This window comes from Microtus pennsylvanicus, chromosome 13 (assembly GCF_037038515.1).
Source record: "Microtus pennsylvanicus isolate mMicPen1 chromosome 13, mMicPen1.hap1, whole genome shotgun sequence".
Classification (NCBI taxonomy): domain Eukaryota; kingdom Metazoa; phylum Chordata; class Mammalia; order Rodentia; family Cricetidae; genus Microtus; species Microtus pennsylvanicus.
The window spans coordinates 75883830-75911442 of record NC_134591.1 but is presented as its reverse complement, the minus strand read 5'-3'; the positions used below and the strand labels follow the sequence as shown (position 1 = coordinate 75911442).

The window sequence follows — 27613 nt, the reverse complement described above, 5'->3', positions numbered from 1 at the left end:
TCTGTCTGGAGAATCACATTTGGCCTCTGCATTTGTGGCGGAATACACACACCTTCCATTTTAGGCCTTAGTTCTCTCTCTCTCTTTCTCGGCATTCTTCCTGCCAGGCACAGAGCCTAACCCTAACGTCTTCAGGGTGGCATGAATTCACTACAGATCTTCTGACAGATTTGGTGGCTGGCCAGTGGGTCCTCTAAAATTCCTTCCCAAACATATTGGGGGGGGGGGGAATACCAGGGCAGGAAAATTAGCTCTGGTCATTTGCTTCCGTACAGATGAGCTCTGGGGCACTCAGGATCATAAGTGCGCATACCTCCACCTGGCAGCCAGTCAGTGAGTGCAGTCCCCTGGGACTGTGTCTAAGAAAGCTGAGCAGGTGATGCAGGTGAGTGACAATAGGCTTCACTGTAGAACCCCAAAGATAGGGGGGTTCAGAGAACTCCCAGGTTGTCTCCATTTTAATTGAAATTTTGTTTGTTTGTTGTGTGTTTGGAGGGGATGCACATGTGTACCACAGTGCGTGAGTGGAGCTCAGAGGACAGCTCACGGAGTGGGTTTGCCCTGGGAATCGAACTCAGTTGTCAGGTTTGGCAGCAAGCACCCGTTAAGCCATTGTCCAGGCCCCTAGGTTTCCTCTTTCAAAATTACAGATGGGGGCACGGTACGTAGAGCCAGGTGTGGGGCTTTCAATAGTTTTATGTCATAACGCTCCTGCATTCTCCTCTATAAAAGGAGACTTCCTGAAGGTAGAGATTTCAGCTCACTTATTTCTCTATCTTCTTGGTTCTCCAGCAGTTTACATTATGATTTTACATTATAATCACCTGAGTGGCATCCCTCCTGCAGCATGAGACTGGAACTAGGTCCCTTTGAGGGCTCGCTTGCCTCTCCTTGAGTGACATCAAGGCCAATGCCTTCAGAGCCCTGAAAGAGAGAAATGAGGCCCGGAGCGGCTGCGGGGGGGGGGGAGGGGGTCTTGATTCCTGGGCTCCTTCCTCTTAGGACACCCATTCTGCAGGGGGTGGCAGGCAGACCTTGTGCTGACTGGACGAGTGCCTGGTCCCAGGGGCTGGCAGGGCTCTGGGCTCTGCTGCCAGAGAGGTGAATAGAGGAGGGAGGAAGGGATGGTGCCAGGAGCCTGGGCTTGGCAGCCACCTCCGGAGGGCATCCCGGGATGCCCTCGAGTGTCCAGCGGGTTGGTGAGATGCCAAAGATGGGCAGATGTCGCTGAGAGCTGCCAGCAGGAGCGCACGCCTGGGAGAGACCTGGGCACCCGGAAACCTCGGGGGCCGGTAGGGGGCATGGCCAGGACCGTTTGCAGAGTCTGGGATTGACCCCCAGGGGTCGCTGCGCTATGCGTAGCCCCTGCTCGCCAGCACGGGGAGCCTGGCTGTACCACCGCGCGATTCCCGCAGGGGGAGCGACAGCCAGGGCGGCGCCTGGCGGCGGGATCGGGGGACAGCAGCGCGCGGCGGAGCGCAAGCCCTCGCCGGGACGGTGACGCAGAGTCCGCAGGCGCTGAGGCTGGAGGCGCCAGTGGCCGTGGGGCGGCCTGACTCCAGAACCTGCCCGGGACACCCCCCGCACCCCGTGGTAGGAACCGGGACCCAAACAAAGGCGGGCGGCAGATAAAAGGCGGCGGCGGCGCCGAGTGCTCCGGGTGCGCGCTGGGGACGCAGCTGTCACTGACCTGCCCGCGGTCTGCACGCCCGGGAGAGGAGCTGGGAGAACGCGGGGCTCCTGCAGCTCCGAGGACCTTCCTCCCTGAGACTCCCCACAAGGGACAAATCTCGGCGGGGTGGCCGAAGCCCCCAGGTCCCTACCGCACCTGTGTTTCACCCTAGCTCAGCTCGGCCAGCGAGGTGAGTGGGACGGCCGTTGGTCGCCATCGGGGCTGGGGATGCGCTGCTCAGAGGAGGGGAAGGGGATAACGCGCCACACGCGCCCGGGCCTGCGCGGGGGGTTGGAGGGGATGGGAGAGGAGTGCGGAAAGTTCTCCCGCTCTCGGGCCACCCCGGGCGAGGGCCTCGGCGTCCCAGGAAAGCTGGCTGATGAGGACAGAGTTCAGATCTCATAGCTTTTCCCGGCTCTTCCGAGGTCGGATCCCAGCCTCACATCAAGGCGCTAGGGAGCTGCTGCAGCTTCGGTCTGCCGGAACGAGTTTAACGTCCAGAGTCAGCCTGGATTCCGACCCCCCTATCCCTGCTTGTCCCAGTGGGTGTCTGTCTGGGTCCATAAAAGTTGAGCGTCAGCTACCCCCATCCTCTGTTCGCCGGGCTTCAGGGGAGGGAGGGGACAGGAAAAGGTGAATGATGGCCTCAACAGCTGCCCCCTACTAGAGAGCACTCATGCGCTCAGCGGGACGTTCTTCGAGTCCTGGGGCTCGGTTAACCCGCTGCAGGTGCCGCTGCGTGAAGGAACCTTTGAGGCTCCGGCAGGCAATAGAAGCCTAGCTCTAGAGGGTCCCTGGCTCGGCTCAGAACGTCTGTGAGGGCTATGATGGGGTGGGTATCTGAGCAGCTATGGAGCCCAGAGTCAGGGGAAGATTCCCAGCCTAAGTGACGGCGAGTCCCGAGAGCCAACCCTGCCGCTGGGAGAACTTTTCCCAACTCCCCGGGGGAGACGTCTCCTTGGAGGTTTCCTCTGCAGGACCTCTGTCTGCTCCATGGAGGATGCCAGCTAACAGCGGTGTTTCCTGAATCTGAGTGCGGGTCCTGGCCTGTCCGCACCCTCAGTCAGTACCGCGGACAGCGCACCGGAGTCTACAGCCCCATGCTTCCCAGGCACGCATTAAGCACGCGCACATGCACACATACACTATCCATAGATCATTCGCCAACACTCTATGCACAAATTCACACTCCATTCTGGTAAACATACTCCCTTCGTGGCTCATAGACACACGCAACGCAATACAGACCTAGGATTCACACCCACGTGGACAAGCCTAATCTTTCCACAAGCCCCAGTTTGTGGACCAGAGTGCATCCCACCCCACGCTCTCTCTGGAGGATCCTTTAAAACCTCAGACTCCGGAGACCACTGCATAGGACTCCCGCTGACACCTAAGGACACACAGGGTCTCAGGCTGTGGGACACAGAGACTGGCGTGTGTACACACAAACACACAGGCTCAAACATTCCCTTTTTCCTTCTACTGCAGACCTCCCCGGAATCACAGTGTCTGCCAGAAGGAGCGAAGCAGCTGTTAGGCTCAAAGGAAGCTCCGGGTAGCAGCCCAGCCAGGCAGGCAGGCGCCTCACTGTCTTGGTTTGAAGCTCAGTGTCCATTTCGTACTCTCCACCCCCATGCCTACTCAAGCCTCTTCCTGGCATATCTTCTCCCTCCAGGGTCTGCAGTCCTTGCCTGTGCTGTCTTTGTTCACTGCTCTGCTCCTTCCCAGGGTTATCTTTCAAATGCACACCCTTTGGTCTTTCCTGTCCATCATCCCTCCAGGCTGGCTCCATTCCTTTTCTGAGTTTCCTTCGCTTGCGTCTGACCCAGTCTGCACTTTGATACCCGTGCTGGCAGTGCTGGCCTTTGGGGCACTGACTTTGGATGGCTTCCTCAGCTGCAGTTTCCATTCACCCCTTCCTGCCTCTTCGGATATATATATATATATATATATATATATATATATATATATATATATATATATATCCTCTCTGTCCAATAGCCTTAGCAGTGCTTACTGACAATCTTTGAAATTTTTCCAGGGCCAGAAGCCTCAAAAAGTGTCTTGAGGGGGCACCAGAACCTGGAGAGTGAGATAGTTCTGGGGCCACAGAAAGCCTTAGTACTCCTAGAGAATTGGCATTTTGAAGGATCTGTACCCATGCTCCGGCTTGTCCTTTGACAGTCTCGTTCTCTTGTCCTTAAAATTCAGAAAAAGCTTGAGAAAATCCTGGTATAGAGGGAGAAATGAGCCAGAAATGGAAACACCTAGATCTTGGTCTCAACCTGTCACAGGTACCCAGAGCTCCCTGGACAGACTCCCACCCTAGTCTCAGCTCCAGCATTTCCGTTATAAAAGGGCACCACTGCCCACGGGATCCCTTTTTGGGGACTTGATTATGAAGAACGCCGACTCTCTCGTGAGTGGCTGGACTTGGGATTGAAAATCATGGCTGCAGCTCCCAGAGGTTACAGTGCCTCGCAACTTCCTCAGAAACCCTCACTACTGCCCCAGCTACCCTGCAAGGGATGCCCAGTTGGTGAGGACCAGAGATGCCAAGCAATTTTCTTAGGACCTCACTGATTGGGTCTAGTCACCATGGAGGCAGGCACTGATATGGCTGTCCACTGTGTCAAGCCATGAAGGTTCAAGCCCTTTTTTATGGTAAGAAAGACTTCCCTGACTACCTACCACACCTGGCAATTCAAAGGCAGATGGGGCGGCTGGGTTGAAGATCTTTGTCCCCAGACACACGGCCTCAAAGAAGGGACTGGCCAAGGCACCTCACCTGTCAGTGTTATCTCAAGTGTCAGTCTCAAGTCTCTAGGACTCAACCAAGCAGCCTGCTCATGGGCAGTCGGATCTGTGCAGGGAGGAATGTCAGGCCTCAGCACTGTTTGGCTAAGCAGTTTCTCAAAACCTCTTGATTTGGGGGCTGCACAGTATGGTGCCAAGGGACAGGGAGGGCTCCCTAAGGGAATCACCAATCTACCATTGTTTGTAAATATAAGCACCCCAAAATGATGGCCATGGTGATGTGGAGTTTAATTGGAAGCTTGGTGATTAGTTCTCTGGCCCCCTTTTTCCCTCTTTGGAATTATTTCTTCACCTGTACACCTCTGTGTTCCTTTTCCTGAATGCTCAGGTGTGGGCAGTGAGAGTCACTGTCCCTTGTCCTAGTTAAGGGAGGGGGCCTGTCATTTGAAACCCTCTCTATCCCTGCCCACCCTCCTCCCACTGGAGCCTGTTTCTGCCCAGGGAGCAGGAGAGCCTTCAAAGTCTGTCAAAACGCCCTCCAAAGCTGGATTCCAAAGCACCAATATCCCGGGGAAAATAAATAAAGAGAGCAGTGTCAGCCCGAAATAGAAACACGCACCCAGTCACAAATATGCATGTTTTCCATGAGCCGCATTTCACGGGCAGACCGTGCAGCACGCGCTCCAGCTGCTCAACAAAGGCCAGAGGCAGGGATGTTGCAGGGACCAGTCCAGGGAAGCCAGCAGAACCAGAGAGCTTGCTCCTCACATTAGGAGACCACAGGACCACCTTCCTGAGCTGCCCTGGCTGGAAATTGCCAGAGGTGAATGGCAGTTAGTGTGTTCCTGTGGGTTAGTCACCAGCTCTTCGGGAAGGGCCGTGTGAAGCTGATGGCCTCGGGTCCCCTGCTTACAGTGAGAGGCTGGCAATGATAGTATCTCCAATGACAGTTGCCAGTAGTTGGATGCCCGCTGTGCGCCAGACACTAAATACACTGCACAGGCAATCGTCTGTAAGCTTCGAGATCTTCTCGTGGCATGGGGGCTGTTACTCTCAAGGAATTCATGGGAAAACAGGGCTCCAGGAAATAAAGAGACTAGTCTGAGCCCACACAGTCCGAAGAGTCCAAGTTGAGACAGAATTTTTGTTTGCTTGTTTAGTTTTTCATGACAGGGTTTCCTCTGTGTATCTCTGGCTGTCCTGGAACTCGCTCTGCAGACCAGGCTGACCTCGAACTCACAAAGTTCCTCCTGTCCCTGTCTCCCGAGTGCTGGGATTAAAGGTGCGCACCATCACACAAGGCAGGACCGAGTTTTGATTTGAATGAAACAAAAGGCTCCATTTTGCCCAGGATTCTGCATTGTTGTGGTTATTTCTTTCTTGCCTATTTAATATGTTTTGTCAAGAAAGTCACTTATGGATAGCATAGTAGTGCATGCCATAATCCCGGTGTCAGGGAGACTAGGAAATTCAAGGCTAGTCTGGAGGATGTAATGAGACTCTGTCTCAAAAACCAAATAAACCAAAAAAAACAGACCTACCTATGTGATTGTTTTCAAAGAATGTCAATTTCTCTTCCTGAGGGATTCAGTTAGCTTTGTCACAAACACGTCTCCGAGTGGCCTGAGCCGGTACCCTGGGCTGGGTACCCAGGACTTCTGAGCCACGATGGGGCTGAGGTTGGGTCCGAATGTCTCAGTTGTGTATCTTAGACTGTCCACCTTGGAAGCCCAGGCAGCTTCCTGAGAGGTGGCGCCCCACTGAAAGACAACTGAACTCAGAGGAGACCAGTGCCCAAGAAGCTGTAGATGGGGAGGTGACTTCAGAGAAGGCAAGTGAGTCTCCCAGCATCACCCAGCATTCTGGTGCCAGAACCCGAGTCTCCTCAGCTTGCAGAGGCTTCTGGAGCTGTCCAGCTGGTCCAGGGGACTGAGCCCATGCGGCTGTGAGCCAAACAGTGCCCCATTCGAGGGCAGAGACGAAATTCCTGCTGTTACTGCTCACACCATCTCCACATCACAACCAGTAACTGTCACACAGCATGTCGGGCATGGTGCTAAGATGTCCTTTATGTTCTAACCCTCACAACCACCCCAAAGGCAGGCTATCTTGTTCCACTTTACAACGGAAGGAAACCAGTGAGACCAGAGAGGTTGAGTTGCTTGCCCAAGGTCACACAGTTAGGGACCAGCTGGAATCCAGCAGAGCTCTTGAGAGCAGGCTCACTGTGAGAGTGAAGAAAGGAAAGATGTGGGACCAGAGCCAGGGGGGAGGCGGAGCCACTGGGTAGTCCCAGCCTATTTATATGACACCTCTCCAGCCTTGTCACGATTGCTGGCAGCAGCAGCTACTGTGTCCTTGCCAATCCCTGGAAGGAAGGAGCCCAAAGCAGCATCTGGGACCAGATGTCACTAGAGCGTAGGGGTGGGAGCATTTCACCTTAAATTCCAGGTAGAGTCGCCACTAGAGTGGGAGCCATGGCATGTAGGCCCCATGTGCCCTGGAGTCTAGCATCCCACTTCCTCTTTCTAATAAGGGAGAGAGCCTGGAAACCTGGGAAGTTTGGAGCTGCATTGGTGACAGGCCCAGGTCTCAATGTATTGGGAACTGGGAGGTAGGGACAAAGGAAAGGTTTGTATAGGCTTTGATGCCAGCCTATGCCATCTGGGTCCCTACAGAGAGGGGTGTCCTGAGAGACAGTATCAGAGCCTTAAGCCTCCTAGAAAAGGCCTTTTTTAATTCCCTGCACTGCTAAGCATCTGCCTGCACAGCCCCATGGTGTCAGGCACTGGGCATTCAGAAACAGAAGGATCTGTCTTTATCCTTGTAGAGTTCCATGGAGTCCCCTACACCATGCCTGACTCCTGCTGCCTTGAGAGCAAAGGTGACAGGTGATGGTTTTCTTGTGTCCCCACCAGAAACAGAAAAGGGCCAGGTATTTTCTGGGACTATGGACTTGATCCAAGCAAGCGGTCTTTTCCAGGTCAGGGAGAACGTTTCTGTGGATGCTATAATAACCAGGCATGTTTTCTGTCTTCGTGGCTGTGATGGGCGGGACTATGGGGCTGGGTCTTCCCAGGTGACATCTGGTCCTGATCTCCAGCACAAGAATGCCACCTGGTCAGCAAAAGAGGAGACTGGTGATGGGACCGGTCCTGTCCCGAGGGAGGGGGGGGGATTTGCCTGACTCGGGAAGGCGGCTTACATGGAGTTCAAGGACAGAAAGATGTTCCTAAATTGGGATGCTGGGGTACTGGGAAGTAATATTTCCATTGCTTTCCAAGTCCTGACCTTGGTACTATCGTGGGGGATTTCTTACGAGCCTTGCTGGGGTTGAGGTGCTGTGTGGTCACCCCAGTGATAAGAATGACTCCAAAAATAGACAGCATACTTTGAGATTTTAAATTTTTATTTATGTGTATGATGGTGGTCTTTTGTTTTGTTTTGTTTTGTTTTTTAAAGACAAGGTTTCTCTGTGTAGTCTTGGCATTCCTGGAACTCACTCTGTACAGTTCCAGGCTGGCCTCGAACTCACAGAGATCCTCCTGCCTCTGCCTCCTAAGTGCTGGGATTAAAGACATGTGCCACCACCGCCCAGCTTTGTATGAGTGTTTTGTTTGCATATGTGAACCACATGTGTGCCTGGTGCCCAGAGAGGTCAGAAGAGGTCGTTGGATACCCTGGAACTGAAGTTATGGACAGTTGTTAGCCACTATGTGGGTGCTGGTTCTCTGCAAGAACAACACGTGCTCCTAACTGCTGAGCCGTCTCTCCAGTCCCACACAGCACACTTTGAATGTTTGCCACTCGGGCAACATTCTGTGGAGTTTGTCCTCATGCTCACCTGACAACAGGTGGCACTCGCTATGACCATCATAAGGGTTGGAACTGGGAAGCACAGAGAGGTGAAGTGGGAAACAAACGAGGCAGGATTTGAACCAGACAAGCTGATGGCAGACCACTATGTGAGAATGGAGCCCATGGCTTGGCCTTTGCTAACACCATGGGCAGAAGTACCTTTTGGATCCTCAGCGATCCTGGTAGCTTTTATGTCTGACTCCGGATGGGAATTGGTCATTTGCAGTCCTGATTGCCAAGTAGCCGAACAGATCACTTTCCAGATGTTCAGATGTGACCAGCTGACAGGACATTCTCTGGCTTTCATCCAGATTGTTCTCCCTTCCCATCCCTCATCGACACAGTTGGGTCCCAGGTCCCTCTATAATATAGATTATTATAAGATATAATAACATCTGATAATTCCTGGTTGCAAGCCTTTCCTGATTTGAAAACTTCGTTGTGTGGTTTCACAAAAATAGGATACTGGTTTTGGTTCTAGTCTGCAATCCAGACCGGAGAAAAATTAAGCCAGAAAGAAATCAGGCCTTGGAAAAGCATCAGCCGCCAGATGCAACCTTTCTGGTCCGGCTGGGGGCAAGTACTGAAGTAGCAACTGCTGCATGCTACCTGCAAGGAAACCTGATTGCCCTAGAAGGTGAGACAGGATTGGGACAGACCATCTGAAGCAACAGAGTTGGAATCTGTGATAGGTGGGGGCATGTCTGAGTTGAGGGATGTCCTTGGGCATCACTGACCTTGAGAATGGATCCAGGGTGAGAAGGTTCATGAATCTTTGGTGGAAGAAGAATTTCAGGCACCACAAAGTCAAGACTAGGACGATTTAGCAAAATAACAGTCCTTTTATATAGAAAGTACCAATAAGGTGGGATGGATGCATGGATGGATAGTACGTAGATGGTTTCATGCCTGTATGGATGCGTAGGTGGGTGGGTTGATGCATGGATAGATGAATGAATGCATGGGTAGAATGCATAATGGGTGGATAGATGATAGATAGATAGATAGATAGATAGATAGATAGATAGATAGATAGATAGATAGATAGATAGATGAAAAAGCGAATAGGCTTATGCATGCATGGATGGGTGAATGTGTGGAGAGTAGGATGGATGATGGATGGATGGATGGATGATGGATGGATGGATGGATGATGGATGGATGGATGGATAAGTAGATGGATGGATGGATGGATGAGTAGATGGATGGATGACTGGTTGCATGGATGCATGGATGAATGAGTAGGTAGATGCATGCATGGGTGATGATGGATGATGCATGGCTGTGTGTATATATGTATGTATATATGGGTATGTAGTGATAGGAGCAGCGGGCTGCGGCCCCGGCACCTGGCGGCCCCCACGGCTAGCTTTACCCAAAATAATTACACGGACACTGTATTCTTTTAAACACTGCTTGGCCCTTTAGCTCTAGCCCTTACAGGCTAATTCTCATATCCCGATCAACCCATCTCTAATAATCTGTGAGCACCGGTCTTACCGGGAAGATTCTAGCCTACATCCATCCTGGGTCAGAGCTTCGTCGCGTGTGTCTGCCTGGGAGCGGGGCATGGCGTCTCTTCTGAGGCCTCTGCTCCCGAGAGGAGAGCTGTCAAGTCTGAGCTCACTTCCTCTTCCTCCCAGCATTCTGTTCTGTTTACTCCTCCCACCTATGTTTTAACCTATGAGGGCCAGCCAAGCAGTTTCTTTATTTTTTTAACCAATGACCTTCCTCCATCATGGGTAGGTGCACGTATGGCTGGGTAGATAGATAATGGATGAATGCACACATTCGTGTACTCTGGATAAGTGGTTGCATGGATAGATTGGTGGACAGACATGGATGGATGGATGGATGGATGGATGGATGGATGGATGGATGGATGGATGGATGGATAAATGGATGGATAAATGGATGGATAAATGGATGGATAAATGGATGGATAAATGGATGGATGGATCGATCTGATGAACTTTGGTGATCAAGGCTTTGATTTGGCAGGGCCAGGCTCCAGGTACTGATGAATGGAAGGGCCTATGTCCCTCTCCTCATCTTCCCTTACTCCAGGAAGAGTTGCCCTGTCACTAGAGAAGGTCCCTGAGTCTGAGAAGCCTGTGGAGGGGTCTTTCGCTCTGGATTAGAGACCCTAACACATTCCTCTCCTGGAAGGATATACAGTAGATGAAGCCACGCCCAAGTCTAGGATCACGGCAGGGCATGCCACTCTGCGGTGGGGAGCAGCTGCTTTCCCATGGCTGCCAGTTTAGCCAGGGACAGTTCAGTTTGCTTGCCGCCCTCACCTGCCCAGAAGACTAAGTGGGTTGCTTCTCCTTCTGCTGTCCTCCATTAAACATGCTTAGACTCCTGCCTTACATAGCTCTCCTTGCCCTGTGGTGATGCAGGGCCCACAGTACCACTGGCTCAGGATAAGGAGAGATGATCTGATCCTGCGAGCCTCATTCTCCCACTACATCTCCTGCCCCCACCTCATCCTGAAGGACCCTCAGTTGTGGGATTCCCCTGGCACCTATGAATCTATCTAGGAGGGCACAATGCTGACAGATGCCATAACCCCAAGATCTCAGGGAATCAGAAGCCCCCTCCCCAGCTAGCTCCATCTTTTCTGTTACCTCCTGCATTCTGGACCTTTGGAGACTCTGGAAGACAGAACTGGGTTGTTTTAGAAGCTCACTGGAATCAGCCTTCCCATTTGACAGAAGCACCAATAGGAGACAGGGATGGGACTTGGTGATATCTCTTTGTGAACAGGTGGAATGGGTGCTGGAGCTGGGACCCGGTGGCCTTAGTGAGTCCCTCCATATTTGAACCGTGGAGCCCTGAATCTCCCCATTATTTTTATGGTAAAAAATTGCGGAGTTGAAGGTGGGCTCTTGAGGTCCCACTCTCCACCCAGAGCCCTCGGCCCTAGCTGCTCAGCTCTGACCCACTCCTGCCTGTCTCAGTAGCCAGTGGAGTCATCATGGGGTGGACCAGAGCTATGCTATGGGCTCTGAGCCAATATCAAGTAAGGAGGGATACTCTCCTCCAGCATTGACCACACTTCCTCCATGGATGCCGGAACTGTCAATCAGCAGTCACTGGGGAAAGCCACTGACTTGGGCACAGAAAGGAAAATTCAACTGGACTCCCTCAATGCAAAGCAGGATGTCCATCTCCAAGACTGGCGTTTTTATTCTCCTCTCGCCTGGGGCCCTGTTGTCCTGCTTTCCCATCTGGGGCCCGACCCAGACTGTCGCTAGAATGACTTGGGTAGATGATGAGTGTGCACGCCAGCCAGGGCGCAGTGTATACACGGGGATGCGCACACTAGCCAAGGCGCAGCGTATGTGTGTGAATGCGCGCACCAGCCAGGGTGCAGCGTATACACAGGAATGCGCGCACCAGCCAGGGCGCAGCGTATACGTGGGAATGCGCACACCAGCCAGGGTGCAGTGTATACATGGGAATGCGCACACCAGCCAGGGTGCAGCATATACACGGGAATGCGCACACCAGCCAGGGTGGAGCTTATACATAGGAATGCGCACACCAGCCAGGGCGCAGTGTATATGTGGGAATGCGCACACCAGCCAGGGTGCAGTGTATACATGGGAATGCGCACACCAGCCAGGGTGCAGCATATACACGGGAATGCGCACACCAGCCAGGGTGCAGCGTATACGTGGGAACGCACGCACCAGCCAGGGCGCAGCTTTTAAATGGGAATGTGCGCACCAGCCAGGGCGCAGTGTATGCGTGGGAATGCGCACACCAGCCAGGCTGCAGCGTATACACGGGAATGCACGCACCAGCCAGGGCGCAGCTTTTAAATGGGAATGTGCACACACCAGCCAGGGCGCAGCGTATACACGGGAATGCGCACACCAGCCAGGGTGGAGCTTATACATAGGAATGCGCACACCAGCCAGGGCGCAGTGTATGCGTGGGGATGCGTGCACACCAGTGAGGGTCGGGAGGGCTGATTTTAGAGCCCAGCATTTTCAAATATGTCAAACTCAAGTAAAACCTAACAGTGAGAAGTTCAGGCTGAAACGAGCCCCGGTAGACCTTTAAAAGATGCTGTTTTCTGCTTTGCAAATTGGAAATCATTCCTCGGGGTAGAAAACACGATAGCAAACGGTCTGCGATCTGGAAGCTGCCGTAGAGCCACAGTGTCCAAGTCCCCCAGGTTGAGAAGATCAAAGTTGTGCAGGAAATGGCTCTGTCTCGGGTACGTGGAGCCTGGGTGGCCTCTACCATTCTCCCGCCTCTCATCAGGTGCTGATGTTTTATAAGCCTGGGAGTCAGGAGCCCCAAGTTCTCAAGGGCAGGGGCTCTGCCCCAGAGATCTCATTTCCTTCTCACCCAGAACCAGTCACAGTACTCCCCAAGGCTGGAGCACCTTGCTTTAGGTTCCTGTTTCTCTTACAGCTTCTCTGTCCCTTCCAGCTTCTCTCTGAGAGGTCTTTGGCCCTGAAGAGTAGTGCCACATGCTTGGGCCCATGGGTGGGGTCTGGGTATATCTGAGGCCTTCCCCAGAACTGGGCACAGTAAGATGGCCACCTGCTATGTTGTGTCTCAGGGAAGCCAAAGGCACCCAGCACACAGCTACTGGCTATTCAGCTATCTCTGCCACACAGTGCGATGGCATTACATTGTCCTTGAGTGCCAACTCCCGCTACCCCATTACACAGTAGCTTGTGATCAGGGTAAGGGGCAGACTTCCCCCCAGCACACCACTGTTTCCCCCACTTAGATTAAGGCGACTTTTCCCCCTCACTGTCTGGGGAACTGCTGACCAGAGACTGTCGATGACCGGCTCTAGGTCACACAGCACGTCTGTGGCAGGCCAGGACCAATCCTGCTGCTGCGGGTGCCCATCGCTGCTTCCTTCACCGCCCTGCCCCTGAGTAAGCTCCAGCAAGAGCTGCCTGGAACCAGGAAAGCAAGAGTGGTTTTACATATTTGCTAATCGGGTCTTAGAGAGAGAGAGAGGAGCCCTGAGCTCATCAGCCAGGAAGGAATCCAATTTGGCTTTTATAGCCCTGGTTATTCACCCTCCATTGTGGGCTCTTTCTCTTTTTTTATTAATGCAATCTTCTTGGGGCTGGGGCACTGCAGAGACTGCTGAGCCTCAGGGGTTCCGGTCTCCAGAGCCCCACATGGCATTTCAGGCGGTGGCCAGGATGTGATGGGAAGGGGTGACAGGGTGGGTGGGCTTTCTGGAACCTTCTGACCCTCCCACCAGGAATACCTGGGAGCATGTTCTAATTTCCACCTTCTATCCGTGCTGCTGGGCACATTACGCTTTCATTGTCTTATTCTCTGTGACGCTGAAACTGCTTTAAGGGCTCCAGAGTCTGGGCTGATTGATGGGACTGGGAAGAGGCTGGGAAGAGCTGCACAGGTAGGAGAGGAGAGGAGGAAAGGGGGAGAGGAGGAGCGACCAGTGTGTGCCGTCCTTGTCCCTTCGGCAGCCAAACAGGGTGGCTGAAAGGATGGCCTCTGCTCCAGCCTGCAGGAGCTCAATCCAGCCCCACCCCGCAGGCAGCCAGCTGCCTTGTGAGCTGAGGGCAGAGGAGAAATGATATAGATGAGAGGAGAGGGCCGGTGAGATGGCTCAGCAACTAAAGGCGCTTGCCTCCAAGCCCGACGACCTGAGTTCAAACCCTAGGACTCACACGATGAAAAAGGCACTGACTCCAACGAGGTGTGCCCTGACCTCCTTGACACACCTTTGTATACACACACACAGTAAATAAATAAATGTAATATTTTAAAAGCACATAGTGTGTGCTGGCCACACAGTAAGGCCAGCTGATGGCAAGTCTCCCGCTATTTTTTTTTTTTGAGGGAGAAACATTCCTGCTCCAAACACCCAGCTAGTGGCAGTGCCGGGATTTGAACCCAGGTCTACTAACTACACAGTCTGTGCTGCTCAGCTTACCTTTCGCTCCTGAAATCAAGCCATGGTTCTTTCGAGTCTCTGATAACCTCTTGTTGTCAGGGGACCAGTCCTGTCCCACTGAGCCCACCAGAGGGAATCCACAGAACGTCAGGAAGGAAGCAGCTTCCGGGCCATGATTGTGAGGTTTCTCTGGGGATTCTGGGACAGTGCCCTGGCTGATATTCCGCCCAGGGCAAAGCTTGTTTGCTCAGTATATATTGAGCTATTGCGTTTACGAGTCGGTGCCCCATTTCGTCAGCAGCTGTCAGCCTGGGAGGACAGCCATCCTTCATCTAAGCCATCTCAGCAGCCTGTCCTTCTCTGAGAAATGGGGGGCTCGGGCAGGCTTACCACAGCACCACCCTCTTCCTCTTCCACCCCACCTAGACTTCTAATCAGCAAGCCGCGGCCCCTCTGAGCCAGCAGGATGGAGCCTCCTGGGAGCACTTCTGATGGAGGATGTCTAGGCATCTGCCTCAGCTGGGCACAGCCAGCCTGCCCCAGGGATGAGCAGAGGTCTGAGTGGGTCTTGTGGGAGGAAGAATGAAGGGCTCGGGGAAGTACCATCTGCCTTCGTCTAGAGGTCTGGGGGGCATTCCCCAGTGAGGGTCTGGAATTTCCTTTTCTCTGCTACTGGGGTTTGACCCAGGGCCTTACACTGGCTAGGCAAGCATTCTCTACTGGTCTATATCTCCAGACTAGGGTCTGGGTTTTTTGGGAGAAAATTCTGGAACTGCCCTAGTACCTAGTTGCTACAGGAGGGTTTTCTGTGTCAATCCCACTTTCTCTCCGCTCCTTACTCCTTTGTGTTAGAGTTCTCTAGTGAAACAGAGCCTCTGGATATGTATAGATATCAATGTTCTCTGTGAATTTTTTTCTTCCGTAAAATGGGGCTGTTCACATGCCTCTGTTGCAAGGTTGGTGCAAAACTGATAGAAGACGGATAGAAAATCCTGGTGGCCCGGTGGATGCAGAACTAATTAAGATGCTATAATTATCTTAACGAGTGTCGGAGATTCCAGCTAAGCTATCCGGGCTTTGGCTTCACCCCAGGCGTGTGGTTTGCCCCTTTGAGCGTTTTGGCTGTCACCAGTCTCCTAGTTTGAAGCGGAGTGTTCAGGTCACCGGAAAGGGCTGGGGATGCTGGGCTACAGGCACATAGTGAGAGCATCAGGAAGACAGGACCAAGACTCAGGACAGCGATACAGAGGAGTGTCTGTGACCTCTTCCTTTCCTTTTGCATGAGCTGGGCTCGTGAGAGAGGCAGACCCACAAGCAGGAGAGACACACAGTGTCCTCTCCAACACAGCCCCAGAGTGGAACCACTTAACTCAAAATATCTCGGTTTGAACTTCTGCCCGAATCTCTCAACCCAAGAGTGAGGGATTCTAAGGGCTCCGAGCTGTTCGTGGACCAGCGCTGAACCAAGGAAGCAAAACACCGAGTCAGGGAGAAAAAAAAAAGCTGATTAGCTCCTAATTGCCGTTAAATTATATATATACATATATGTGTTTTAAGTAGACTCTGCATGTCTAATGTGAGTTTTTGATTACATTTTAATAGTCTGGCTGGGATGAGGGAAAGAAGAAAGAAAGAGTCTGTCATCCCTGGCTAGAAAGAGGGAAGCTGTAAACAGAGAGCTTTGGCTTGGGCCTCCTGCCTGGGTGCTAAGTGGGGGCCACTCTGCCCCCCACCACAGGTCCGTTCCCTGTAGACTTTAAACAGCTTCTCTCTCTACTTTGAATATGTTTATCATCCCCAGACCTGCCTGTCCCCTGGGGCTGAAGAAAAATTACCCCAGAACCTAGTGGCAAAATAGAAACCTTCCACGCAAGAATCCTGGCCCCACTGCTGGCTGCTGGAATGACCTTGGGTGTCATGACCCTGCTCACTGGGTCTCGGTTTTCCCGTGTGTACAATGGAAGTGCTGTATGTGATATGTTTATTGAGACCTGATTTTATACAGCCCAAGCTGGTCTCGAATTTGCAGTGAAGTTGAGGCTAGCCTTTCAACTCCTGACACTCCAGCCCCCATCTCCTGAGTGCAGGGATTGGAGGTTATGTGCCGTGGTTTATGGATGCTGGGGGTGGAAGCCAGGGATTCATGAGTGTGCAGCAAGCTCCCTACAACCAAGCCACATTCACAGTGCCTTTGCTAAGGTTTTATGTGCTGTGATTTACTTCCTTTTCCTTTCACGACTGCTCTCTCTGTCTCAAAGGACTGGGAGTGTCTACTCTCCTTTCCCTCCTAACCCAGTGATACACTTTCTTACTGCTGTGTCCTGTGTCCTGTGTCCACTCTCTGTGGTTTGTTTCTTAGAGGCCAGCACTCTCCTCCCCCACCCTGTGTGAATTATCATGACTCTTTAAAGAGGTAAAGACAGCTGGGAAAATATGCACACGAGTACACACACACACACACACACACGCTATTTTTAAATAGCATTTATCTCTGATTCCAAAAGCAAGGCTTACCTGATCATTGCAGAAAATTTGGAAACAGACAAACATAAAAGAGAAAATAAAAATCATCCATAATCCTCCTGGGCAGTGATAATCATTCTCATTGGGCTATATTTAAAGTACATACATATGAGATTCCTTCCCCACCACGCCCTCTGGTTATAAAAGTGGAATTTTGCTTCAGATATGGCTTTGAGTCCCAGCAAGACTGGCCTTGAAACTGGTTGCATCAGCCAGGCAGGCATGGTAGTTCATGACTGGCACCCGAGCACTTTGGGGGTAGAAGCAGGAAGATCAGGAGTTCAAGGTCATCCTCAGCTACATAAAGAGTTTGAGGCTAGCCTAAATTATATGAGACCCAGCATCAAAGGTCACAAGGACAGAGATAGAGAGAAGGCTCAGTGGTTAAGAGCACTTACTGCTCTTGAGAAGACCTGGGTTCAGTTCCCAGCACCCACATCACTTGAGTTCCAGAGAACCCGATACCATTTGACATCTGTGGGCACTTGCACACACATGATGCACGTAAACTCACACATGTTGACGTGAGCACACACAGGAAGTGTGTTGGTGAGATGGCTTAGGAAGGAAAGGCGAGCCTGCGAGCCGAGTTCAGTCTCTGGAACACACATGATGACGGGGAGGGCTGTCCTCTGAATGCCATATGCACCCTGTGGATTAGTATATGCACACGTACACACAGTGGGGAAGGGACAGAATAGACCTAATAAAAAGGCGGGAAGGGAGAGGGGGAAGCAGGGAGGAGGAGAACTGGGAACATCTTTTCTTTCTTTGCTCTCCACGAAGGGGTCTTTCTCTTGATTTTTTCCTTCTTTTAAGTCTTGGACACGGAGGCTCCCTCAGTCATTTTCTCTTTCTTCTCTCCATTGCATCTGTCTCTCCTCCCATTATTCCACCCCCCTACCTTGCTCTCTTCATGAGTCTATCCCTTACTCCTCCCTCCTCCCTCTCCCTTATGTCCTCTGGACTGACAGCACCCTCTTCCTCCCGGTTGACCAGCTAATTGAAGCTGAGTGCTCCAAGGAACGCCAGTGGGAAGAGCGGCGTCCTCAAGCCCACTGCCTGTGGTCTATCTGGATGAGGAGTCTCCCTCCATCGAGGTGGCCGGCCATCCCAGTGACACTGAAGGTGGCCTTTGGGCCACCCCGTGGGAGCCCTCACATCTCTCTGAGAGATGCCTAGCCCCTGCCTGCGCTCAGAGGGCTGCCGGTTGCCAGGGCTGCATATTAAGTGGTCTAAGCCTGACAAATGGTGGCTGCAGCAGCTGCTGCCGCGTGCGTTCAGGGACGGGGTGGGGATAGAAGGAGGGCCCTGTGGCAGACACCTAGTCCTGGCACAGTCCCCTGGGCAATGGCTGAGGGCGTTACAGTCTCCAAAGGGGAACAAAAGAATTGTGATTGTCTGACAGACTGCAAAGTACTTCCACCTCTGACCCTGCACTCCTTTGAGACAGGAATGTTTATAGAGGGTAACTCTGAAATTCAGGGTGGCTGCAAGTCTTGCCAGGACCCAAACCCAGGCCTGTCTGACTCCAGAGATCATTTTCTCTCCCTCTACCCTGACAGACTCCTGAAGGTGCTTTACAGTTGCTCATTATACAGACACAGTTGCTATGGAACCACATCTTACACTGGCCTTGAGTTCTGGAGTTGGACAGAGAACGCAGCAAAGATTGAAAAATCACATAATTACGTATAGCCAGAAGTCTTGGCTGGCTTTTACACACAAGAAGAATTTTTTTCCGTTGCAATTGGCTTATGAGTCTCCTTTTCTTCTTTATTATTATGTACATGGCTATTTTGTCTGCATATATGTGTGTGCACACATGTGTGCCTGGTGCCCCTTAGAGTCTGATCTGCTGCAACCAGAGGTACAGATCGTTGTGAGATGCCGTGTGTGTGTGTGTGATGTGAACTGAACCTGGGTCCTCTGCAAGAGCAGTCAGTGCTCTTAACCACTGAACCCTATCTCCAGCCCCAGCAACCCCCTCCCTGTCTTGAAATCCAAGACCAATTTGCGGGGGGGGGGGGGGGGGACAGGGAGGGACGACGGGCCGTGTTTTTCCAGGTAGGTGCACATGTGCTTGGGTTCCTTAGACCATAGTGAGCACGTGATTCTATCCCATGGCGGAACTGGTATCTGCTTGTGGTACTCAGGCTGGGCGAAGCCTCCCTTCTCAAGGCTGTTGACCCATCCTTTTCCCCTAGGCTATGGACTCGGAGGATGACCCCCTGCTGCAGGATGTGTGGCTAGACGAGGAACAGCAGGAGGAGGAGACCTCGGGTGAGGCCTATAGAGGTGTCTCTGGGGCACGGCTGCCCTCTGGAGCACAGGGCTGCTGGAGACGCTGGACGCTGCCTTCCCGGCCCCCAGCCTCAGGGTTCTGGAGCACCCTGGGCTGGGCCTTCACCAACCCATGCTGCGCAGGTCTGGTGCTGTTCCTCGGTTGCAGCATCCCCATGGTGCTGTCTGCCTTCATGTTTCTCTACTACCCGCCATTGGACATCGACATCTCCTACAATGCCTTCGAAATCCGCAACCATGAGGCATCGCAGCGCTTTGACGCTCTAGCCTTGGCCCTCAAATCCCAGTTTGGATCTTGGGGGCGCAACAGGCGGGACTTGGCGGACTTCACCTCCGAAACGCTGCAGCGCCTCATCACAGAGCAACTGCAGCAGCTGCACCTGGGGAATCATTCGCGACTGGCATCCCGGACCCCTCGCTCAGCTTCGAGGGTCACCCCTGCCACTCAGAGATCAACAGCCAGTCCGAGTGAGCGACCTCGACGCCAGGCTCCGCCCCAGGGGGACCAGGTAGCCAATCAGAGCCGATCCCGTCGGGGCACCTCGCGTTGGGATTACTCGCGCAACTATGTGAGCGCCAATACCCAGACCCACGCACACTGGCGCATCGAGCTCATCTTCCTGGCGCGGGGAGACTCGGAGCGCAACATTTTCACGAGCGAGCGCCTGGTCACGATCCACGAGATCGAACGAAAGATCATGGACCACCCGGGCTTCCGGGAGTTCTGCTGGAAGCCGCACGAGGTACTCAAGGATCTACCTCTCGGCTCCTATTCCTACTGCTCCCCGCCCAGCTCACTCATGACTTACTTCTTTCCCACCGAGAGGGGCGGCAAGATCTATTACGACGGCATGGGCCAGGACCTGGCGGATATCCGGGGTGAGCAGGTGCACTGATGGCAAAGGACTTCGCTGAGCTTGGGCGTGGCCAGGGGGCGTGACATCAGTGGGGTGTGCAGCTGGGAGAGAAAGGAACAGAATAGGATGCCACTGGGACTGTGGGACTTTGGGACTTTGGTTGAGTCCAGAGAGAGAGAAAGCATGAAGAGACACTTGGGGGTGGGGTTGGTTAGAGAGGGCCTGGAAGGAAGTGTATCTTAGTTAGGTTTCTATTGTTGTGATAAAAACACTGTAATTAAAAGTAATTTAGAGAGCAAAGAGTTTATTTCTTCTTGCACTTTGAAATCATGATATATCATTGAAGGAAGGTAGGGCAGGAACTCAAGGCAGGAACCTAGAGGCCGGAACTGAAGCAGAGGTCATGGAAGACCGCTGCTTTCTAGCTTGCTTGCTCCACTTTCTTTCTTAAACACCTTAGGACCACCTACCCAAGAATAGCGCCCTCTTCTGTCAATTAACAATCAAGAAAATGTTCCCACAGACTTGCCTACAAACAATCTGATGGACCAGTTTTCCAAGTTAAGGTTCCTCTTCCCAGCTTCCCAGATAACATTAGCTTGTGTCAAACTGCAAGACAAAACAAAACACTAGCCAGGACACAGAGAAATATGAGACATAAGGTTTAGAGTATCCTGGGGGTGGGGCTTTAGAGAGTAGGGTCTGGGATGAAGGGAGGGTGCAGGCAGGATAGGGATTTAACAGGATTATAGACTGAGCCTTGGAATCAGGTGGGGTTCAAACTGGAATCAAAACGTAATTTGCTTAGTGGGAACTGCCTGCTCAGGCAAAGGAGGCTCATCCTTAGGAAGCTGTAGATTCTGTGTCAGATGTTGTAGTGGAAGGAGGGCTGCTGGTGGGAGCTGTGCACTGAGCTCTTTGGATTTCCCTGTCCCCTGCAGGCTCCCTAGAGCTGGCCATGACTCACCCCGAGTTCTACTGGTACGTAGATGAAGGCCTCTCGGTGGATAATCTGAAGAGCTCCCTCCTGCGCAGCGAGATCCTGTTTGGAGCCCCGCTCCCCAACTACTACTCAGTAGATGATCGCTGGGAGGAACAGAGGGCCAAGTTTCAGAGTTTCGTGGTCACCTATGTGGCCATGCTAGCCAAGCAGTCTACGAGGTAGGAAGTCCAGCGACGCCTGTGTGTGCCTGTGTGTGGGTAACACCTACCTCTGCTGAAATGTTCGGCTGTTAAGTTCAAGGCCTTGCCCTGGCACTTCCTAGCAGGAAGTGAGAGCTGGGCCCTGAGGATTTAATTTTAATGCCTTCTTTCAGATTCACAGAATCTTTTTTCTTGTTGAATTATTGGTGACTGGGGAGGAAAACACACCTTGACTTAAGGCGTAGTTACACGAAGCGTTGCTTTTCTGGCTTCGTTGGTAACACTAGCGACTGAGAACAGTCCGTGGCGTTTACTGTCTTCATCCTCCTGTGGTTTTGTTGTGCGCGTTTTAATTGTACATACATTTAAAGCCCCCTAGCCCATTCTGTCTTGCAGAACCTGCTCACTTCTGTTTATCTTCGTGTTTACCTTTCCTGTTGCTCCTCATTACTTTCTACGGTTTCATGCTTCCCTCTGGGACCACTTTCTCTGTGTCTGAAGAATTCTTTTTTACTATTCTCTGAGTGCAGATTTGCTGATGGTGACTTCTGTTTTGTTTGCCTGGAAAGCACTTTTATTTTACGTTCATTTCTCTAATCGACTTCACTTGTGCCATGTCCCAAATTGGCAGCCTCGAACTCACAGAGATCCGCCTGCCTCTGCCTCCCGAGTGCTGGGATTAAAGGCGTGTGCCACCACTGTCCAGCATTGCTGCTTTCTTAAAATGACTGTTTTTCCTCTCCTTTTATTTTTTTAATTTATTTTTATTGAGCTCTACATTTTTCTCTGCTCCCCTCCCTGCCTCTTCCCTCCCCTCAACCCTCCCCCAAGGTCCCCATGCTCCCAATTTACTCAGGAGATCTTGTCTTTTTCTACTACCCATGTAGATTAGATCTATGTATGTCTCTCTTAGTGTCCTCATTGTTGTCTAGATTCTCTGGGATTGTGATTTGTGGACTGGTTTTCTTTGCTTTATGTTTAAAAATCACTTATGAGTGAGTATATGTGATAATTGTCTTTCCGGGTCTGGGTTACCTCACTCAAAATGATGTTTTCTAGCTCCATCCATTTGCCAGGAAAATTCAAGATGTCATTATTTTCTTCTGCTGTGCAGTACTCCATTGTGTAAATGTACCACATTTTCCTTATCCATTCTTGGGTCGAAGGGCATTTAGGTTGATCTGTCTGTTTTTTAAATGTGTGTGTTTTCCCTGTGTGCATTTGTGTATATCATGTGTGTGTTGAGCCACCATGTGAGTGCTAGAACCTGAACCCAGGTCCTCTGCAGGCGCTGCCAGTGCTCTTAACCACTGAGTCATCTCTCTGGCTCCCTTCCCCATAAGACACTCTGTAAAGGAAGTATAAATGTATGTATACACAGCAAATGATTCATTGAACTTTCAGCTTTTTTTACTCAAAGAAAAATGATCTATCTAATTCATCAAAGTAAGAAAGTCAGAGATATTTTCTTCTTGGCTATTATATATGAGGCTAAGGAAATAAAAAAAGATTGTTGAGTTATAATTGGCACGTGACCCACTGTATATACTTACATTTCATTCCTAACACATCCAGTGTCAAGATCGTGAATTTCCCAGCACATTTTCTTATGTCCACTGACAACTGTCTCATGCTCCACCCTGCTTCCAAGCTGCTTCCCAGCCCCAGCCCTAGCAATCAATTTCCATTTTTGTTTTGTTCAATTTTATGTGTATGAGCGTTTGTCTGCATGTATTTAGATGCACCACATGCATGCAATGCTCTAAGAGGCCAGAAGAGGGCATCTGTCTCCCTGGAACTGAAATTACAGACATGGGCCAGCTGTCAGGCAGGTACTGAGATTTGAACCCTGCTAGAGCAGACTGTGCTCTTAACTGCCGAGCCACATCTCCAGCCCCCTCTTTCTGCTTTCTACCAGCATGCATAGACATCCCTTTTCTAGAATTTTGTATACATGGTGTCTTATATTCTCTTTTGATGGAACGCATTCATTCCTTCTAGCTAGTTTGAATTGTGCCCATGTTTTTACCATATTTCAACAGTTTATTGTTGAACACAGAATAGTACTCCATTGTATGGAGGTCATATTTTGTTCATCTCTTCACACATTGGCGAATGAGTGTTTGTGTTGCGTCCAGGTTGAACCATTACAGATAAAGCTCCCGTGAGTGTTGGTGTATACATTTTTGTAGGGACAAATTCTTTTTGCCTTAGAGAAATGCCTCAGAGCAAAATGACCGAGCAATCATGGTGGGCCTATGTTTAACTTACGAGACTTCCGGAATTCTCCAACGTGGTTGCCCTGGGTTCAGTCCCAAGTACCAGGAGACAGAAAAGTCTGCTGGACTCTTGAATGTGATTGACACCTTAAAATACTGCATCTTTGGAACTATGAACATGGTACATCTAATGTCATTTTTCATTTTATCTCTAAGAAGTTTCTATTTTCTTGCTCCTACAATAATATAATTTTAATTTATAACTTAAATTTATAATGGCCTTTGTGTTCTACGACCTTGTCAAACTTAGGGTTTTCTGTTGTTGCTGCTTTGTTTTTTAGGTTCCGTTGCATTTTCCACACAGATAAGCATATATTATACTGATGAAGACAGATCTACATTTTCTTTTCCAGCACAGATACATTTCATTCCCCGTTTGCTTGCTGACACCGTCAGACCCTGGTGCTGAACAGATGGAATGAGGAATTCTTTTATTTCGTCAGGGTGAATTATTTCTTATGCTTTTATTTTAATCCTATTTTTTAGCCATAACTCTCAGTGGCTACTTTAGGATTTATAGGGTACCTCCTTAAGTATCACGGTGTATCTTTGAGATGGTAGCATAGCACACAGTTATAGCCTTCTGGGTTTCCTGTGGCCTTCACACTACTGTGGTCCACGTTCTGTTTGTTAGGAACCCCACACAACCTTATTATTTTTAAGTGGCCAGTTGTCTTTTGTAGAGATAAGCGGAAACGTTGCATTTCTTGCTCGTGGCATTTTCATCTCTAGTGCATTTTGTCCTTCGTGCAGATCCTCCTTCCTGCACGCTCTCATCTTCCTTCAGCCTGAGGGGCGCCCTCAGCATCTTCAGTATGTGAGCATACCAGAGGCAATTTCTGGCTTGTATGGTGGACAGAGTTTTGATTTTGCCTTTGCTTTTGAAATGTATTTTTGCTGGGTATAGAATTCTGGGTTGGGTTTCCCCTGAGTGTCTGGGGAGGCTGCCGTGCCGTGTTCTGACTTTCATTTCTTACCAGACGTCGGCTGTCACTCTTCTCTTTGCGGTATGCGGCATCTCTTTTCCCTCTGTCATTTTTTCTCTCTTGTGAGAGTATCCGAGCAGCTCACAGGTGATGCACCCTATTGTCCATGTACTTGCTTGGTCTTTGGAGCTCATAGTTCAGCTTCTTGAATCGACAGGCTCACCATTTTCATCAAGTTTAAGGAATTTGCCAGTGACTGGAGAATCTAGTAACTGATACGCGAGGCTGTCCTGGGTACAGCAGCGCTGTCATGCACCTGCCCAGGATCCACAGCGCTGTTCAGGCGCCTGCCCAGGATCCACAGCGCTGTCCAGGCGCCTGCCTGGAATCCAAAGCCCTGTCCAGGTGCCTGCCCTGGAGCCACAGCGCTGTCCAGGCACCTGCCCCAGATCCACAGCCCTGTCCAGGTGCCTGCCCCGGAGCCATAGCACCTACTTTATCTCTTATCTCAGAGGATCACAGTCCTCTGTGGTCTGGTGTCCAGAGTCCGATTTCATGTTTTCTCACAGTTTAAAAGTTTTTTAGATTGATTTATTTTTATTTTTTTATGTATGTGAATGTTTTACCTCCGTGCATATAAGTGCACCATGTGAGTGCTTGTTGGATCCCCTGTAACTGGGTTATGGATGGTTGTGAGCCACCATATGGGTACCCGGGATCACACCCAGGTTCTCTGTAGGAACACACATGCTATAACCACTCAGCCTCCTCTCCAGCCCTTTTCTTCATGTTTCTGTGGTTGCGGTGGTAAGGCCAGTCCAGATGTCAAGCCGTCGCTCCAGCACTGCTGAAAACGTCACTCTTGCTTGCCTCTCAAAGCAGCTTGGGTGCCGGAGAGGTTGCTCGGTGGCTGAGAGCATACAGCACTCTTCCAGAGGATCTGGGTTCAGGTCCCAGAACGCACACCAGGTGGCTCACAGTCACCTGTAATTCCATTTTCAAGGGATCTGAAGCCTTCCATGAGCCTCTGTGGGCACCCACACATCCATGGCACACACAAAGAAACACACACACAAATAAAATAAAAAAAATAAATGTTAAAAATACAGTTTGGAGAGGGCTGGGTATGGTGGTGTACCTTTAATGTCAGTATTCACGAGTCAGGGCCAGATAGACTACCGTAGTTCAAGTCTAGCCTGGTATACATAGAACCTTCTAGCCAGCCAGGGATACATAGTGGGACTCTGTCTGACGAAACTAAAAATAAATACAGTTTGTAGTTGGGGAGATTGCTCAGTGGCTAAGTGTTTGTTGCCTGACTGTGAGGACCAGGCACCTGCCCCAGATCCACAGGCTCTCTGGAAGCCACATAAACGCCAGGTGACGGTCTCAGTCCACCTGTAATTCTAAACCTTGTAAAGTGGAGATGGAGCCCCAGAGCGAGCTTCCACACCCACACAGACACAAGTGCATGTGCACACATGTGCACTCACGCATATGAGCAGGCATGTTCATACCACATCCACATTCACACGAGAGAAAGCAGCTTGATCATCCTGGTAGGCTCTCTTGCGGTAAGTAACTTGTAGTGTGCACACTGAACAGCGGTGTAAAATGGGATTATCTGGAGCCGGTTTGATTGCCTTTAGATTCTGCTGTGGACCGCTGAGAACTGAAGGTGACATGGGCGTTGGTTGTCACTGATTATTATTGGTGTAGAATGGTGGCTCTCAACCTCGGCTGAGATTGATGCAATGTACACATCACCTGGGAGATTTGGGGGAAGGGACAAACACTTGGTTCAGCTCCACCCACGAAATTAAGATTTAATTTGCTTGGCATCAGGCCTAGATATTAAGACTTTTGGAAGCTCAAGTGATTTTAACGAGCAGTCAAGGTAAAGAGCCGTGGATGAAGGGCACAGCTCCGGCTCTCAAGTGTCCACAGTCATCTTCAGTCTCTCTCTTGTATTTCCTTTCTCCACGGCCTCCCTCCACCAGCAAAGTCCAGGTCCTCTATGGGGGCACAGACCTCTTTGACTACGAGGTGCGCAGGACCTTCAATAACGACATGCTCCTTGCCTTCATCAGCAGCAGCTGCATCGCAGCCCTGGTCTACATCCTTACCTCCTGCTCAGGTACGGCATCTCGGAAGGCTCTTGTGAGCCAGCGTCTTCTCTCCCCGCAGCACGCGCCAGCCTGCTCAAGCGTTCCAGAATGGCCTCGAATCTGGCTTGTCGGTGCTGGGCCGGATGACGCTCAGACACCGTGACAACTTTGTGTAGGGGCATCTGGGATATTTTTAGACTGTTATGGATTACTCAAGAGCCTACTCTATGTACCACATCAGCTTCCCTTTAGCCCATAACCTTCCTCCCCACCGCTGCCACCTCCTCACCTGCACCAGCTGCCTCTAACAGCTGCTTGTATACAGTAGGTGTGTGCTCTTGCCCAAGTGAGCAGAGATCGAAAACTGGACAAGGCACGCAATAATCCATGCAGCAGATATTAATTGGGCACTAGCTGTATGCCCGATCCAGTGGTGAACCGGACATAGATTTTATACTGTGTGTTCAGGTGACACACAGTATAAAACACTCACAATTCTCTCCTTGTCTGTGAGGTTGTCTGTAAGAGGTCCCATCTGCCATACAGGCCTTCTGTAGGAATGAAGGGCTTCAAATTCTGCCAATTGTCCCTCCACCTGGCTGGGAACAGACAGAGTGGTGCAGGGGGGCCAAGATGAGGGGCTGAGGTCAGGGTTACTGAAGGGGGCCCGTGTTCTATGAGGGCCCTGCCATGGCCCTTCTGCTCCTCCACTGCCCAGTGTTCCTATCCTTCTTCGGGATTGCCAGCATCGGTCTCAGCTGCCTGGTGGCCCTCTTCCTCTACCACGTGGTCTTTGGCATCCAGTACCTTGGCATCCTCAATGGAGTGGCCGCCTTTGTGATCGTGGGCATTGGTGAGTTTTCCCCGCCGCGGCACAGGACTCCCGATTCCCCAAGAAGGTATCCTGGGTGGTGACGAAGGTGGTGGAAACCACAACTCAACTTTGGAAGCGGGCTGGGTGGGGCCAAAAACATGATGGATGGGGCTTGAATTCAGTGAGTGTGGCCAAGGACTCTGGCACAGGTGGTGCTTCAGACTTTGTGGGTAGATCTTGGAGACTTGAGTGGAGTCAAGGAGCATGGTAGGTGATGCTAGGCCACAGTGGGTGGATCTTAGAGACAGTGGGTGAGGCCAATGAGTCTGGTGGGTGGGACTTGGCCACAGTGGGTGGGGCTTGGAGACACTGGGTGAGGCCAAGGAGTCTGGTAGGTGGGGCTTGGCCATAGTGGGTGGGGCTTGGAGACACTGGGTGGGGCCAAGGAGACTGGCTGGTGG

At 51.3% G+C, this 27613-nt stretch overlaps 1 protein-coding gene across 1 annotated transcript in view; it reads left to right on the top strand.

Moving 5' to 3' along the window:
• The first annotated feature begins 1447 nt into the window (after positions 1-1447).
• Disp3 (dispatched RND transporter family member 3) overlaps positions 1448-27613 on the top strand; it is a 46335-nt gene continuing 20169 nt past the window's right edge. The window contains exons 1-5 of the mRNA XM_075945412.1: positions 1448-1862; positions 18929-19904; positions 20824-21043; positions 26231-26367; positions 27057-27191. Coding sequence (XP_075801527.1) covers positions 18932-19904; positions 20824-21043; positions 26231-26367; positions 27057-27191 — 1465 coding nt within the window. The 5' untranslated portion in view covers positions 1448-1862; positions 18929-18931. The remainder of the gene's footprint in view (positions 1863-18928; positions 19905-20823; positions 21044-26230; positions 26368-27056; positions 27192-27613) is intronic.